The 16,037-nt window shown below is 37.5% G+C and overlaps 1 protein-coding gene across 2 annotated transcripts in view; it reads left to right on the plus strand.

Annotated features, from left to right (window-relative positions):
* The window catches only part of SCAMP1 (secretory carrier membrane protein 1), a 128,692-nt gene that overhangs the window by 8,057 nt on the left and 104,598 nt on the right, over positions 1–16,037 (plus strand). For both annotated transcript variants that reach the window (XM_058275227.1, XM_071208680.1), the window contains exon 2: positions 10,835–10,912. In XM_058275227.1, coding sequence (XP_058131210.1) covers positions 10,835–10,912 — 78 coding nt within the window. The remainder of the gene's footprint in view (positions 1–10,834; positions 10,913–16,037) is intronic.

The raw sequence follows: 16,037 nt of genomic DNA on the forward strand, positions 1-16,037 counted from the left end.
TAGTTGGATTTGACCTTATAACAATTCTCCTTATCATTTTTATTTTGTTTCAGTTGTCTTCTCCTGGGGCAGCCTGTACTATCCTAGAGTTTCTGACAGATATGTATTGACCAGCATTGGAGCCCCTGTTCTGTTTCCTGCAAGAACTGCGGAAAGAAGCCCTTGTAGACTCAGCCCCCAGGAAACAATCTAATAATCCTCTTATTCCTTGGATTTGCTTTGGATGGTTTTTAAGAATTAGTAATGCCAATTAAATAGGTTTGAAATGGACAGGAATGTAACTTCTTGTTAAAGAAAAACAGAATGCAGTTGTTTAAATAAAAAGAGTGCAGTTGTATTCTGATTCTTGGTTGGCATTTTTTTTTTCTTTCAGCCCTTTGACTATGTCTTCCCCTTGCCTTCTTACTTCCATGGTTTCTAATGAGAAATCACATAATCTTATTGAGGTTCCCTTGTATGTGACGTGTTGCTTCTCCCTTGTGGCTTTCAGGATTCTCTCTTTATCTTAGGTACTCAACACTTTGATTATAATATGTTGTGATAGATCTCTTTGTTTATCCTGTTTGGAGTTCATTGAGCACCTTGGATGTGTATTTTCATGTCTTTCATTAAGTTTGGGAAGTTTTCAGCCATTATTTCTTTGAATATTCTCTTTGTCCCTTTCTCTTTTCTCCTGGGACTTCCACAATGCTTATATTGTTACACCTGATAGTGTCCCACAGGTTCCTCAGGCTCTATTCGCTTTTCTTCGTTCTTTTTTCTTTCAGTTCCTCAGGCTGTGATGTCAGTTGTCTTATTTCAAGTTCATTGATTCTTTCTGTATCTTGTGGTGGGCACATGGTAAGTGGGCCTAGGAATTCCCTCATTAACACATCTCCAAAAGTTCTCATTGCCCTAGGAAACAGTGTTTCCTAATGGTTCCAGGCATTATGTCCCTGGGCTCTGCACTGTATGTCCTACAGCTGGTACTCCTTTGACTCAGACAGCTGTGATTTGACTCTTCTACAGTGTTCTGTACGAGAGCTCTTTGAGCTGCCTCTACATGCAGGGCAAAGTTCTGGGATGGCAAGCCTGTGATGAGTGTCCTAGTTCTTCAGGCTGCCATTAGACAGCTTGGCACAGACATATATGCTCCCATGAGAGTTATTCTGCTCCCTCTGGAACCAGGGCTAGGGACTAGGAGCTGCAGGCTGACTCCCCACCTAGCAGGCAGGAGGGGATGAGGAGGGGCCAGCCGGGGCACCACAAGATACTATGGTGTGTTGTTGTCTTTTTTCTTGATTTGGCATTTGCCTGTTACTGTAATACTTTAACTGTTTTCTGGAGCTTTGAGAAAGATGTTTCTGCCAGTTGTACTTCTTGTCAAAGCTTCTGTGGTGGGAGGGAGCCTTGGAGCATCAGCAAGGTCTACCATCCTGATTGGGGCAGGGCAACATTCCTACTTTTTGACATCTTAGGAAATTAGGTGGTTAAATAGTCACTAAATTTTAGTGATTTGCTTACAAATATGTGGCATATTGTAAAAATGCAAATCAATATTCCCAGGCTTGAAAGAACTATAATATAATAAATGCTTTTCAAATTGGTTTTTAAATTTTTTGATGGAAATGTTTATATTTGATTTTCAGGGGATCTTAGCCACCATTTAGAGCACAATTTATAAGAATATGTTCTGTGGCTATATCTATTGCAGGTAAACATTTCTGAGTTCTTAACCTGGTGTTAGGGATAGTAGAAAAAGGACTAGATGAAGTCTGCAGGGGTTTGTCCTCCACTAGTAGAGGGGAGTAGGTAAGAGGGTGGATTCTGGAACCAGGCTGCTTAGGTTTACTTCTCCACCTTTTAGGGAGATGATCTTAGGCAAATTACTTAATTTCTCTTCCTTCAGTATTTATTCGTTGGTTCTTTCACATTTCATATAGTTTCAGCTTTTTCTCTTTTGAATTGAGACTAGGATCAGAAGTTCTTAAAATAAACAGATAAAGAAAATAAATAATAGCGCAAGATTATGTTTGGTTGCAACATGTTATTATTTTTCTGCTTTATTTCATCCCTAAATTGCCTGTATTTTCTAAGGCAGATTCTAATTTTTATTAACTTTTAAACTTTTTGGTATTAACAGAAATAGTAACAAAAACAAAACATAACAAATTACTGGTTGTCTCACTAAGCTTAGGGGTTTTAGAAGCTATTATATATTAGAATTTGAACTAAGGGTAATAGTATAGAGAGGTCATTTTATTTTTCTGACAAATATGTAGGTTTCATTTAAATGTTGGGAATTGTTACTTGGTTGTTTAGTGTTGGTAAATTTTGAAAAGGACATCTATGTTCTGTTCTATTTGGGTCTCATAGTTTTAAAATTTGTGACTACTTTTTCAAATCATAGGAAGTGAGCAGGAGGTGAATCCCTGGTCTCCCCATTGGAATCCTCAACATTTTTCCCCATAGGTACATTGTTGTAGAGAATGCTTAAGTTTGGTAATACTATGCTTTATAGTAGGACTGGCCTGAGGAATTTAATCACCATTTAGAATTTGGTTCATAAGTATATGGTCTATGAGTTCTGTGTTTACTCTTGTGTGGAAAAATTATATTTAAAAAGTTGACTCTGTATTATCACCAAATACTAAGACCTTTTAAAATCTGTTCACAGATCTTTGCTTGCTTTGTTTAGTAGTGTATTAGCCAAAGAGGTGCTGATGCAAAATACCAGAAATCTGTTTGCTTTTATAAAGGGTATTTTTTTGGGGTAGATGGTTAGTTACTAGGCCATAAAGTAAGTTAATTCCCTCACCAAAGTCTTTTGCCATGTGTTGGAGCAAGATGGCTGCTGGCATCTGTCAAGTTTCAGGCTTCCTGGGCTTTTCTCTTTCCGGGGTTCATTTCTCTCTGGGATCAACTCCTCTGTTTTCTCCTCAAGATCAGCTGCAGACTTACGAGGCTCTCTAGGTTTTGCCTCTTTCCACAGGTCAGCTGTAGACTATCGGGCAAACAGCTCTATCTCTTTACCCGAGGCTTCTGGCATGTCTAAGGAACAGTCTCTATTCCTCTGTGTTCTTCTCCTGTGTGTTCACTTCTTGGGCTCCAGCTCAAAAACCCCAACAGCAAAACTCCAACATCAAACTCCAGCTCTCTTCTTCTGCCATGTCTTTCATCTGTGAGTTCCTGCCCACCAAGGGTTGGGGACCCAATGCCCTGCTGATGTGGCCCAGTCAAAGCCCTCATCATAATTTAATTAAGTAAATGTGAAACTTCAGTTTACAAACATAATCCATAATCTGTTTTTGGAATTCATAACTATATCAAACTGCTACAAGTAGGAATAGTTCCGGTATTTCAAATTTTAATGATATTAAAGAACAATGACAGAAACCCCATTAATCTTGGCGGAGAACTGCTATATATGATAAAACAAACTTCTTTGTGCAGAAAATCTCATGACAATTTAATGAAAAGAAAGGCTTTATGTGAGAGGACCCTACTTTTCTCCTACCTCCAAGATAACACTACAATGGCTCATTCTTTAGGGGTCAGATAATTCAGTTACTGGATCAGTTGAAACAGGCATGTGACCAAACATTTTGCTGTTATTTTTGACCAATCTCATTCTGTTTTTATGTCTGTAGACTTATATTGGGACATCTAACTCTTATTAGCAACCTAGTTTTTCTATTAGCAACCCAGATTTAATATAATCAGATGATAAATAAAGTCTCTAACTTTAAGAATTTAAATTGAACTGTGGTGTAGTTGCTATTCCCCCCAACTCCATCTCTTCTTATTTCATTCCTAATGAGCATTTCTATTTATTTAATGAGGGTACTAAGTGATTTGGTATTCTAGATTTTGAAGACTTGTGGATTTATACCTGTTGGCAACATTTCTTCCAAAAATTATTACATTTGGTTATCTTTTTTTGAGCAGCTTTATTGAGCTATAATGCACATGTCATATAAAATTAATTCTTTTAAAGGGTATAATTCAAGGATTTCAGTGTATTCATAGAGTTGTGCAACTATTACTAGGTTAATTATAGAATATTTTCATCCCAAGAAGAAACCATTTCATTTAGCAGTCATTCCTTATTTCCCCCCAACCCTTCCAGCAATAAGCAGCCACTAACCTACATTCTGGACAGTTCATATAAATGGTTTCATATAATCTGTAGGTTTTAAAAAAATTTTTGTTTATTTCTCTCCCTTTCCCCGCCCCTAGTTGTCTGCTCTCTGTGTCCATTTGCTGTGTGTTCTTCTGTGTCCGCTTATATTCTTGTCAGTGGCACCGGGAATCTGTGTCTCTTTGTTGCATCATCTTGCTGCATCAGCTCTCTCTGGGCAGGCTGTTCTTCTTTTGTGCTGGGCGACTCTCCTTATGGGGCGCACTCCTTGTGCGTGGGGCTCCCCTATGCGGGGGACACCCCTGCGTGGCATGGCACTCCTTGCACATCAGCACTGTGCGTGGGCCAGCTCATCACATGCATCAGGAGGCCCTGGGTTTGAACCTTGGACCTCCCATGTGGTAGGTGCACTCTATCGGTTGAGCCAAATCCACTTCCCTAATCTGGGGTTTTTAATGAGTAGCTTCTTTCACTTACAATGTATTCAGGGTCCATCTAAGTTATAGAATGTTTTAGTACTTTTTATTGCGGAAAATACTCCATTCTGTGGCTGTATCACTTTTTATTTATTCATTTATCAGTTGATGCACATTTGGGTTGTTTCTACAATTTGGCTATTTGAATGGCTCCTATGAACATTTGAGTATAAGTTTTTGTGTGGACATATGCCTTCATTTTTCTTGGATATGTAGATAGGAGTACAATTGTTGGGTCCTATGGTAACTCTTTTCCAAAGCAACTGCATCATTTTATGTTCCCCCCAGCAGCATACGAGGGTCCCAGTTTTTCTACATCCTTGCCAACATTTACCTGTCACTTCAGTTCTCATTCTAGTGAGTTTGAAGGGCTATCTCCTTGTGGGTTTAATTTGCATTTCCCTGAAGATGTTGGGCATCGTTTTGTGTTCTTATTGGCTATTTGTATATTTTCTTTGGAGGGTGTCTGTTCAAATCCTTTGCCCATTTTTAAACTGGATTGTCTTTTTATTATTGTTATGAGAGTTCTTTATATATTCTAGATACAGTTGACTTACATATATGACTTGCAAAAATTATCTTCCTTTCTGTGGGTTCTTTTCACTTTCTTGATTTAGTTTGCAGCCCAAAAGTTTTAAATTTTGATGAAATCCAGTTGAACTTTTTTTTTTAATTGCTCATGTTTTTGGTACCATATCTTAGAATCCATTGCTTAATCCAAAATTATGCAGATTTATGCCTCTGTTTTCTAAGAGCTTTATAGTTTTTAGCTCTTAGATTTAGGACTTTGATTTGTTTTAAGTTAATTTTTATGTCTGTTGTGAGGTTCTTGTTGTCTACTTAAAGCTTTTTGTTATCTTTCATAAGGGTTTACTATAGATAAAAGAAATTTTGACTGTAAGTTCTCTGTGTCTTCTTTGTCCTGCTGATTAAGAAGATTAAGAAGTTGTTTTTTTTTTTTTTTTGCTTTAGCCATGTGTGTTCTTTTGTCTTCATGTAGCTCAAAAAACAGTGCTACGTAATAGAAGGTGAACTTTGGAATAGCAGCACTCCTTCATAGTCATCTCATAGTATATGCCATTGGACATCTATTTTGCCAATGGACTAATTTCTGTTGTTTTGGTCAGATGATAATGTGACTTTGAGTGGTTACAGTGGCATAATTTAAAAAATAAGCATAGTGTTTTCTCAGTCTTTATCAATTATGATACTTGGAAAGATTGCCAATTTAATATGGGTATTTATAGTCATTTAAAATTTTGTGTAATTGCTGTGACTGCATTAGAGATTAAAGGAGAATACATTCAGTTGTTTCCAAGGTACTAGAATCAAAATGAAAGACAATTGATGGCAAGGATGTGGAAAAACAGCAGATATTATGTAAATATACTTATGGCAATAAGCTGTTTGTATGCAGAGTTTTCACAAATGCAAAATGGCAAAAAATATTGGTTTTGTCTATTCTGGTTGTAAGGTACAGAAACATGGTCAGAATATCTCCGATGTTGGAGATTTATATGTAAGGCATTCAGGGGAGGGAAGGAAGCCCAAGACAGTCAGTCTCCGCAGTTGTAATGAAATAGCAGTTTTGGAGCTAACAAGGTGTTTCCTGTAAGCAGTGGAGGAAGCCATTTCCAAATGAAATCATTATTTATAAAACAGATAAAACTTGAACTGCACTGATTCACATCAAGATGGGGGCAGGGAGACATGAGCTCTACACCTTCTTTTCCTTCCTTTGTCCCTCTCACCCTTCTTTTTCTTTCACCTTGTGGCCCTCCTGAGAATCTGTAGGACTTTGTGAAAACTACTGTACCACAAAATATGTACTCTGTAGTTAGAAGAGCAGTTACTCTATTGGCCTTGGTTTTGCTTTGGTAACTTATCTGCAACTCTAGTAATTGCCATTTCCGGTAGATACTGTATCTGCTTATCTCTGCTCCTTTGTCTGGTTATCTTCTAAGGACTTATCTTCTCTTTATCTCTCTTTCTACTGTGGCTGGTGTCAGCTTCTGCTGCTGCTACTAATGACCAGTCTGTATATCTCATATTTAGTCGTCTCAGGATTGAGGATCTAATTGGATTGGTTAGTCATTATCCAATGTAGAGCCACTTCTTTTAGGGTCTGCCATGCTTCCTCAGGTCCGATTTTAAAGATGGCTGCCTTTGTAATAGAGGTCAATTCCTCATCCTTTTACCTGTGGATGTTGTAATGAGGTCACATGACACAAAGGATAGGCAAAGAACTGCTTCTGATTACTTTTTTTTTTTAAGATTTCTTTTTTATTGATTTCTCTCCCCTTCCCCCCCATTGTCTGCACTCTGTGTCATTTAGCTGTGTGTTTTTCTGTGTCTGCTTGCATTCTTGTCAGCTGCACTGGGAATCTGGGTCTCTCTTTGTTGCATCATCTTGCTGCGTCAGCTCTCCGTGTGTGCGGTGCCACTCCTGGGCAGGCTGTGCTTTTTTCATGCGGGGCGCTTTGTTGTGCATGGGGCTCCCCTAGGCGGGGGACACCCCTGCGTGGCATGGCACTCCTTGTGCACGTCAGCACTGCGTGTGGGTCAGCTCGCCACACAGGTCAGGAGGCCCTGGGTTTGAACCCTGGACCTCCTATGTGGTAGGCGGACACTCTATCAGTTGAGCCAAATCTGCTTTCCTGGATTACTTTCTTTAGAAGGTGGCTGTGGATGTTTTTTTACCTATTTGTTGTATAAGATACGCTATACTTTCCTAATATCTCAGTTAATCATAAATGTAGATCATTTTTGCTTGATCCTTAACTATCACTTGTTCAGCATTTTCCATGTGCAGGAATTGTATTAAGTACTTTACATATGTATATTCACAAAATATATGATACATTTTACTGATGAAGAAACTGCAGCACAGTTGAAATATGGAAGTGCTTGGTTCAGAGTTTATAACTTCTCAGTGGCAGAGCTATGATTTGAGTATGGTCAGTCAGATTTCCAAATAATCAAGATATCCAATCTAGACTTCATAGCTGGCATGGGCTAGGGTGATTATCTATCAAATTTCCGCTATTTTACAGATGAGAAAATTGAGACTTAGGGTTTCGGTGACTTACCTAAGGTCACAGAGCTGGTCTTTGCTAGGAACTCTGAGTTTCTGATTCCTGGACTAGTACTATCTCCAGTATGGAACAAGTACCTAAGACATACAAGGTTTTGAGTGCTAATCTTGAAACCCAAATATATTGTGTTAGCAGATATCATAGTAAGTGGATAATCTATGACTGTATACAGTCATCCATATAGGATAGACTTTTATGCTATTGGACTGCTGTTTAGCTCAAAGATGGTATATATACAGAGAAAAGTAAGCAGGAGACAGGCTGATGAGCTCTGTGAATTGTTTATTAAATTAACCTCCTTCTAGAGTACTGATACAGCTAAGGGTGGAAGTACTCTTTGGAATCTATTGGTTAGGTTGTATGTGGCAATGATTGAGAAATGTCTGATTTAATACATGGGGGAGGAGGAAATCAACTGAAATACAGTAAAAAGCACATTACCTAAGAGTGTTTGGTAAAGAAACTTGGATTGAGTTATTTGAAAAAGGCCAATTGTGCTATATGTAAAATTTTTACTTATTCTATTCTTTGGAAAAAAAATTTTTTTTTCCTAATGAATCTTTTTAATGAAATATAGGACTATAAATTTATGAATTATTAATGAAGGGTTAGCAGAATAGCCTTGACTGAAGTAAAGATATAACTAAGATTTATGCATAGATCCACATAAAATATTTAAATTGAAATATTTAAATTGAAATAGAATTCTAAAGGATATCTCTACTTGTTATAAAAGTCAATAAAATAAGACTATCTCTGCTTCTTACCCTTGTTAGAAATGCAGATTCTGGGGCACCATCTCAGACCTACTAAATCGGAAACTCTGGGGTTTGGGCTCAGCAATCTGAGTTTTTAACAGGTGATTCCAAAGTATGCCCATTTTGAGAACCACTACCTCAGAAGAAACTAAATTATGAGTTGAAGCAATTTCATTTTGATTTGAGTTTAAGATTAAGAAGAAATGTGACCATATATTCCTGGAAAAATTTTAGAATCATCAGTAACAGTGAGTTCAACACATAACTAGTGCCTTTTCTTGTAAAAGTTGTGATTGTGGTGAACTCTAAAGTCCTGACTTCAAATTTTGTCTTAGACATACTGATTGATCTTGAGCAAGTTTCTTGACCTTTTTTTTTTAAGGCCGGTTTCTTTCTAGGAAAAATGGGAAGGATCATAGCAAGAACTGAAATTATTATAAGTAAGTGCTGGATATCTCACAGGTGTTAAACAATAATTCACTATTACTTATTTATTACTTAAAAATTACTTGTATGTATGTGAAGTGTTATTATGTTCATCTTTGTCTTCTCCCAGTTTAGAGAGTATGACTTTCTCAGCATTATTTACATTTATTAAAAACTAATCTGGAACTTTATGTGATAATTCAGAGATAATCAGCTCTTTACCATCCTTGTATTTAGTATCCTGTATATACTCTACTGCTTTGTCATCTAATACTTCATTCAGAGAAATTTCAGATTGACACTAGAAGTAAATTCAGTTAGTTTGAGACAATGCTTTTTTTAGACTGCTAGTTACTTTTTGGTCTGGATTCAACTTTTCTAGAATCTGGAAGAACATTTTAGTTTAATTGTAGTAGAAAGTAGAAGACTGGAACAATTATTTCTCTGAGTCTCTTACGTAAGGTTTTTTATTTTTAAGAATTTAAGGTGAATTTCATAATACTTGAAATAATTGGATATGTGAGTTTGTAAAATGAGAGTTGAGCTGCTACTCCTTATTACTGCTTATTACTGGTGCTACTATCTTGAAGAATTACTCTTTGGATTTTTTCCCCCTAGGAATAGTAATAATACTCATTCAAGAAACAGTTATCGAGTATCACCAAACATTGAGAGAATGACATTGATATGAATGTTGGCTAAATAGGATGTATCATTCTGACCCTATATTTTGCTCCCCTCCTTTTTCTTTTTGAATTAATTTTGTTCTATACTTACATAAAACGTTTTCCTGATTCCAAAGTCAAATCTCCAATGCAAGGTATTTTCAGAGAAGTTTACTTTCTAAGCCTGTTCTCTCTTGAGAGAATAATATTCCCTTCTTCCCTCTTTACGTAGTCATTTTTATTTGTTTTTGGTTTATTCCATTTTAAAAATATAAGTAACCTCATATACATTTTTATCTTCCTCTTTCCATAAAAGATAAGATCTTCCTTTATTCTCTCTTCCTTTTTTTTTATTACTCCTTTGCAGTGTATGTGTAAGGATAATTTAAAATAACCATGTAGTACTCAACTGCATAGTACTTATCATGTAAATGCAGCCATCTTCTACTGATAGACATTTAGGTTGTTGCCAGAATTTTGCTAAGGCAAATAGTATTTTGACAGTCTTTTGAATAGATTTCTAGATATGAGATTGTGAGTCAAAGGATAAATGCCGATGTAATTTTACTAGATACTGCCAAATTCAGTTTCACACAGTTAAGAGGTGGTCCCCTTTCAGTCTTTTTTTTTTTTTATGATTTTAAAAATTTATTTCTCTCCCCTCTCCCCGCCCCCACAGTTGTCTCCTCTCTGTGTCTGTTCGCTGTGTGTTCTTCTGTGTCCAATTGTATTCTTGTCAGTGGAATCTGTGTCTCGTTTTGTTGCGTCATCTTGCTGCATCAGCTCTCCGTGTGTGCAGTGCCATTCCTGGGCAGCCTGCATTTTTTTCATGCTGGTTGGCTCTCCTTATGGGGTACACTCCTTGTGTGTGGGGCTCCCCTATGTAGGGGAGCCCCGCATGGCATGGCATTCCTTGTGCGCATTAGCAGTGTGCATGGGCCAGCTCATCACACGGGTCAGGAGGCCCTGGGTTTGAACCTTGGACCTCCCATGTAGTAGGTGGATGCCCTATCCGTTGGGCCAAATCTGCTTCCCCACTTTCAGTCTTTATAACAACTAGCAACTGATTTGCAAAAAAACATTTTTTTATATTTTAGGGTGTAAGTATATATTTCACTTATAGGTTTAAATTTCAACTTCGTTGGAAAACAGCTAACTCCTGATGATCTTCTTCCTTTATTTTCCTTTGTAGCTTTGCTGGGTGACCAAAAGTATAGAGGAAGCAAATGCTAGGTAAATGTCAAAATTGTTTCTTAAATGGTAAGTAATCTTTTTTCCTCAAATTTTATTCCAGGACCCATCAGTTACACAGGTGACAAGAAATGTTCCACCAGGACTTGATGAATACAATCCATTCTCGGATTCTAGAACAGTAAGACTCCTCTTAATTGGAATTCTTTTAAATGTATAAGTTGAAATTACATAGGAATTCTATTACAGTTATGGCTTCTTTTTCAGAAGAAGCTGGTAGGGTTCTGTTTAGAATTTAGCATAAGTTGTTGTTGTTTTTAAACAGGAAGGAATGCCAGTAGTAATTGAAAATTACCATGATGATCCCAATGAAATACTGAGAGTTTTCTTTTATGGTCTGCAAATTAAATTTCTAATAATCCCTCTCATATGTATATTTTACTATAGTACTTTAAATAGGAGAGGGAAGTGTTTCTTGATAATGTGGGGTAATATTTTCTTACAGTGGGAGAATGTTTTAGTTTCCTAGGCAGCTCAAGCAAATACCATGCACTGAGTCAGCTACAACAATGGAAATTTAATGGTTCATGATTTTGAGGCTAAAATAAAGTCCAAAACAAGGCGTCATCATGGTGATGCTTTCTTCCTGAAGACTGGCATTTTGGGGCAGGCTGCTGTTGATTCTTTGTCCTTGGTGCCTCTGTCACTTGGCAATGCACATGGTGACCTCTTTATTCTCTTCCAGGTTTCATTGAATTTCAGCTTCTTGCTTCCTGTGGCTTTCTCTGTCTATTTGAATTTCATTCTGCCTGTAAAGGACTCTAGTAATAGGATTAAGTAACCTCATCAAAAAGTCCTACTTACAATGGCTTCACACCCACAGTAAGGGATTATGTTTAAGAGCATGTTTTTCTGGGGTACATACAGCTCCAAACCACCACAGAGACCTATGTATGGGACTGTACCATGAATATTGGTATGAATTTAATTTGATTTGGGTTATTCTGAATAGTACCAGCTGTTTTAATTTTGCCAAAGGTTGGGGATGTAAAATACCAGAAATGGGTTGGTTTTTATAATGGGGAAATGTATTTGGGTGAAAGCTTATAGTTCTGAAGCTGCAAAAATGCCCAAGTCAAGGTATCATTAGAGATGTTTTCTCACCTAAGTCAGCTACTGGTGATCTCTGGAGTCCCTGCCATGTGGCAAGGCAAGATGGTAGCTGATCTCTGTCAAGGTCCCTACCTTCCCCCCCAAGGCTCACTATCTCCTGGACCTCACCTGCAGGTGATCAGGCATATGGCTTGTCTCTTTCCTGGCCTCCTCTCTCAGCCTTGGCTGCTCCACTTTTCAACCTATTTCAACTGTCAGCAGTCAGGCAGATGGCAGTTCTTGTCTTCTCAGTCTTAAGCTGCTCCATGGGCCCAGTCCCTTGGGTACCTCTTTTTGTGCCTCTGTGTTATGCTGTTTCCAGACTCTGGGACCTCTCTCAGCCTCTTGGGGCTTCTCTATCTTTTTTCAGTCCTGTTTCTCACATAACCTGGTCAAAATGTCATGAGTTCCATTTTCAGTGTGTGTGTCTCTCTCACTTTCTCCATTTATATAATGCTCCAGTAAGAGGGCAGAGACCCAACCTGAGTCACACCTCACTGATGTAGTCTAATCAAAAGTGAGGTAATTAGGCATATAATCTAATCAAAGTCCCTTAACCGAATTGAATAATCAAAGGGTCTCACACCCCCATAAATATTTTCTGGGATTCACAAAATTCTAACTGTCACACCAACCTCCTGCTCTGGTTGACTAGAACCTCTGAAACTTTACCCGGTCTAGGAAAGCATGTCCTTCCTCACAAAATTTAGTCTTTATTTATTTATAAAATGTGGGATTATGAAAAAAATTCTTGTGGATCAGTGGTTCTGTACCCTGGGTCCATATTAAAAGTACTTGAAAAGTTTTATTAAACTACTCATTAGGACCCTACTCTCTTATGGTTAGGGCAGTTAATAATTTTGGTAAATTTTGTTAGGGCAAATACTTTTGTCTCATATTTGAGTCTTTGGTTTAGACATCACACTCGAGATCCCTATATTAAACATTGTTGGCACTTGAAATACTAATCATCCTCTAAAAAATATTGAAGTTCTTTAGTTGTATGGTTTTTTATGTATCCATATAATGATCCTTGCTTGATGATCACCTGTTTCTTTTTTATTTAATTTAATTTAATTTTATTTATTTCTCTTCCCTTTCCCCCCTCAACCCCCCCCCCCTCCGGAGTTGTCTGCTCTCTGTGTCCATTTGCTGTGTGTTCTTCTGTGACTGCTTCTATACTTATCAGCGGCCCCGGGAATCTGTGTTTCTTTTTGTTGTGTCATCTTCTTGTGTCAGTTCTCTGTGTGTGTGGCACCATTCTTGGGCAGGCTGCACTTTCTTTTGCACTGGGCAGCTCTCCTTATGGGGCACACTCCTGGCACGTGGGGCTCCCCTATGCGGGGGACACCCTTGTGTGGCACAGCACTCCTTGTGCACATCAGCACTGTTCATGGGCCACCTCCACACGGGTCAAGGAGGCCCAGGGTTTGAACCTTGGACCTCCCATGTGGTAGGCGGATGCCCTATCCATTGGGCCAGGTCTGCTTCCCGATCACCTGTTTCTGATGTATGTTTTTCATATTCTGGAATATAATTCTATTTAACTGTAGGTTTTGACTTGGATATTCCTTCAAGATGTATTATATTAAATTTTTAGTGTTTGGAACAGCTTTGAACAAAGTAAAAGCATTAAAATAAGAATGTGCTTTAAAATAATGAATTTTAAAATTCCAATTTATTATTTTAAAGCCCTTGTTTAACAGCCTTTACTTAGCAACTGAAACCCAAGCTTGGGTCACTGAAAGTATTCATTGAGCTTGTAAATCACAGCTTGAACCATGTGAAATGACCAATAAGTTGGTCAGTTTTGACCTGTAAAAAACAGCGTTTTCTTATGGTAAATTAGTGCTATATGAATGTGTGAGAGTGCGATTTGGTAGTAGAGAGGGAGGGAAACAGAAGCTGTATATTTTATTCCTCTATGTGTGTTATTTTTGTTGTTGTTGTTTTTTGAGATGTTTTGAGATTACAAAACAATCATGCATACCATGTAGGATATTCCCATACATTGCCCTACCACCAACACCTTACAATCGTATTGTGACACAGTTGTTTAAATTGATGAAAGAACATCCTCATGATATTACTTCTATCTATACTCCATAGCTTATATTTGGTATATTATTCCCACTATCTTATTGTTAACACCAAGTATTAGTATTATATATTTGTAATGGTTTGTGAGAGAATGTTATTTGTAATGTTAACCACAGTCCATCATTCACCCTAGGGTTCATTGTTTTATATAGTTCCTTGCCTTGTACCTTCACTGGCTCTTAGTTTCATTACAGAGATGTGCTGTTAAAGCTCCATTTCAGAACATTTTCATTACTCCATTAGGAAAAACCCCATACCCCCTTATGTACCTCCATTAATTGACCTTTAGCATTGCTATAGTACCTTCTTTGCTATTACTGTTAACTATGGTCTATACATAATATCAGTTGTATATTTCCATGTATCTCCATATTCTTAACACCTTAATCAACCTCAATCATCATCTACAACTGAAATCCTTATGTATGGTCCCTAGGTTATCCTCTATCTTTTTTTCAGTTGACATTAACCTACCTAGACTATACCATTATACTCATTATAATGTGTTACCATAGACTCTAATTATAGTTAACTTTATTAAACATTCTACATACATTGAGCATCAGCTGCCTCTTCTCAACCCACACTCTATTCCTACCTATGCTCTAGAGTTTAACGCCATGAGTTTACTCAATAGCTAGTTCATATTATTAAGAACATGTATTTGCCCTTTTGTATCTGGCTTATTTCACTCAATATAATGACCTCAAGTTTCATCCATGTTGTCATATGTATCCCGACTTCATTTTTTCTTATAGCTGAATAATATTCCATTATACATGTGTGTGTATATACACACAACATATTGTTTGCCTATTCATAGGTTGATGGACAGCCTGGGTTGTTTCCATCTTTTAGCAGTTGTGAATAACGCCTTGTGAAAATTGGTGGGCAAATGTCTGTTTGCATCCTTGCTTTCACTTCTTCTGAATATATTATTAGTAGCAGGTTTGCTGGATCATATGGCAGTTCTGTATTCAGCATCCTGAGGAACTGCCAAACTCTTTTCCACAGTGGCTGCACCATTTTGTGTTCCCAACAACAGTGAAGGAGTATTCCCATTTCTCTGAATCTTCTCCAGGACTTACTTTGTAGTTTTTTGTTTTTTGTTTTTAATGGCAATTCTGTAAGGAGTGAAATGGTATCTCATTGTCGTTTTGATTTGCATTTCCTAATAGCTACTAATGTTGACCATATTTTCACATTCTTTTTGGCCATTTGTATTTCTTCTTTGGAAAAATCTGTTCAAGTCTTTTACCTATTTTTTAATTGGGTTGCTTGTCTTTTAATTTTTGAGTTCTATGATCTCTTTAATATGGAGATCAAACCCTTATTGAGTGGGAGGTTTCCAAAAATTTTTCCCATTGAATAGACTGTTTTTTTACCTTCTTAACAAAGTCATTTGAAGCACAAAAGTGTTTAATTTTGAGGAGGTCACATTTGTTTATTTTTTCTTTCATTGCTTATGTTTTGGGTGTAAGGTTTAAGAAGTCACCACCTACTACAAGGTCTTGGTGATGATTCCCTCTATTTTCTTCTAGGAGTTTCATGGTTCTAGCTTTAATATTTAGGTCCTTGATCCATTTTGAGTTAATTTTTATATGAGATGTGAGATAGGGTTCTCCTCCTGTTTTTTACCTATGGAGATCTGTTCTCCCAGCACCATTTGTTGAATAGACTGCTCTGACCCAGCTGGGTTTGTTTGATAGCTTTGTTGAAAATCATGTGACTGTAGATGTGAGGGTCTCTTTCCTAATATTCATTTCTTTTCCATTGGTCAGTATGTCTATCTTTATGACAGTACCGTGCTGTTTTTATCGCTGTAGCTAAATAATATAGTTTATTTATTTTTAAAGATTTATTTTTATTTATTTCCCCTCCCCCCCACCCCCATTGTCTGCTCTCTGTGTCCATTCATTGTGTGTTCTTCTGTGTCCGCTTGCATTCTTGTCAGCAGCACTGGGAATCTGTGTCTCTTTTTGTTGTGTCATCTTGCTGCATCAGCTCTCCACGGGTGCGGCACCACTCCTGGGCAGGCTGGGCTTTTTTTCGCG

This window comes from Dasypus novemcinctus, chromosome 2, assembly GCF_030445035.2.
Source record: "Dasypus novemcinctus isolate mDasNov1 chromosome 2, mDasNov1.1.hap2, whole genome shotgun sequence".
In the NCBI taxonomy this organism is placed as follows: domain Eukaryota; kingdom Metazoa; phylum Chordata; class Mammalia; order Cingulata; family Dasypodidae; genus Dasypus; species Dasypus novemcinctus.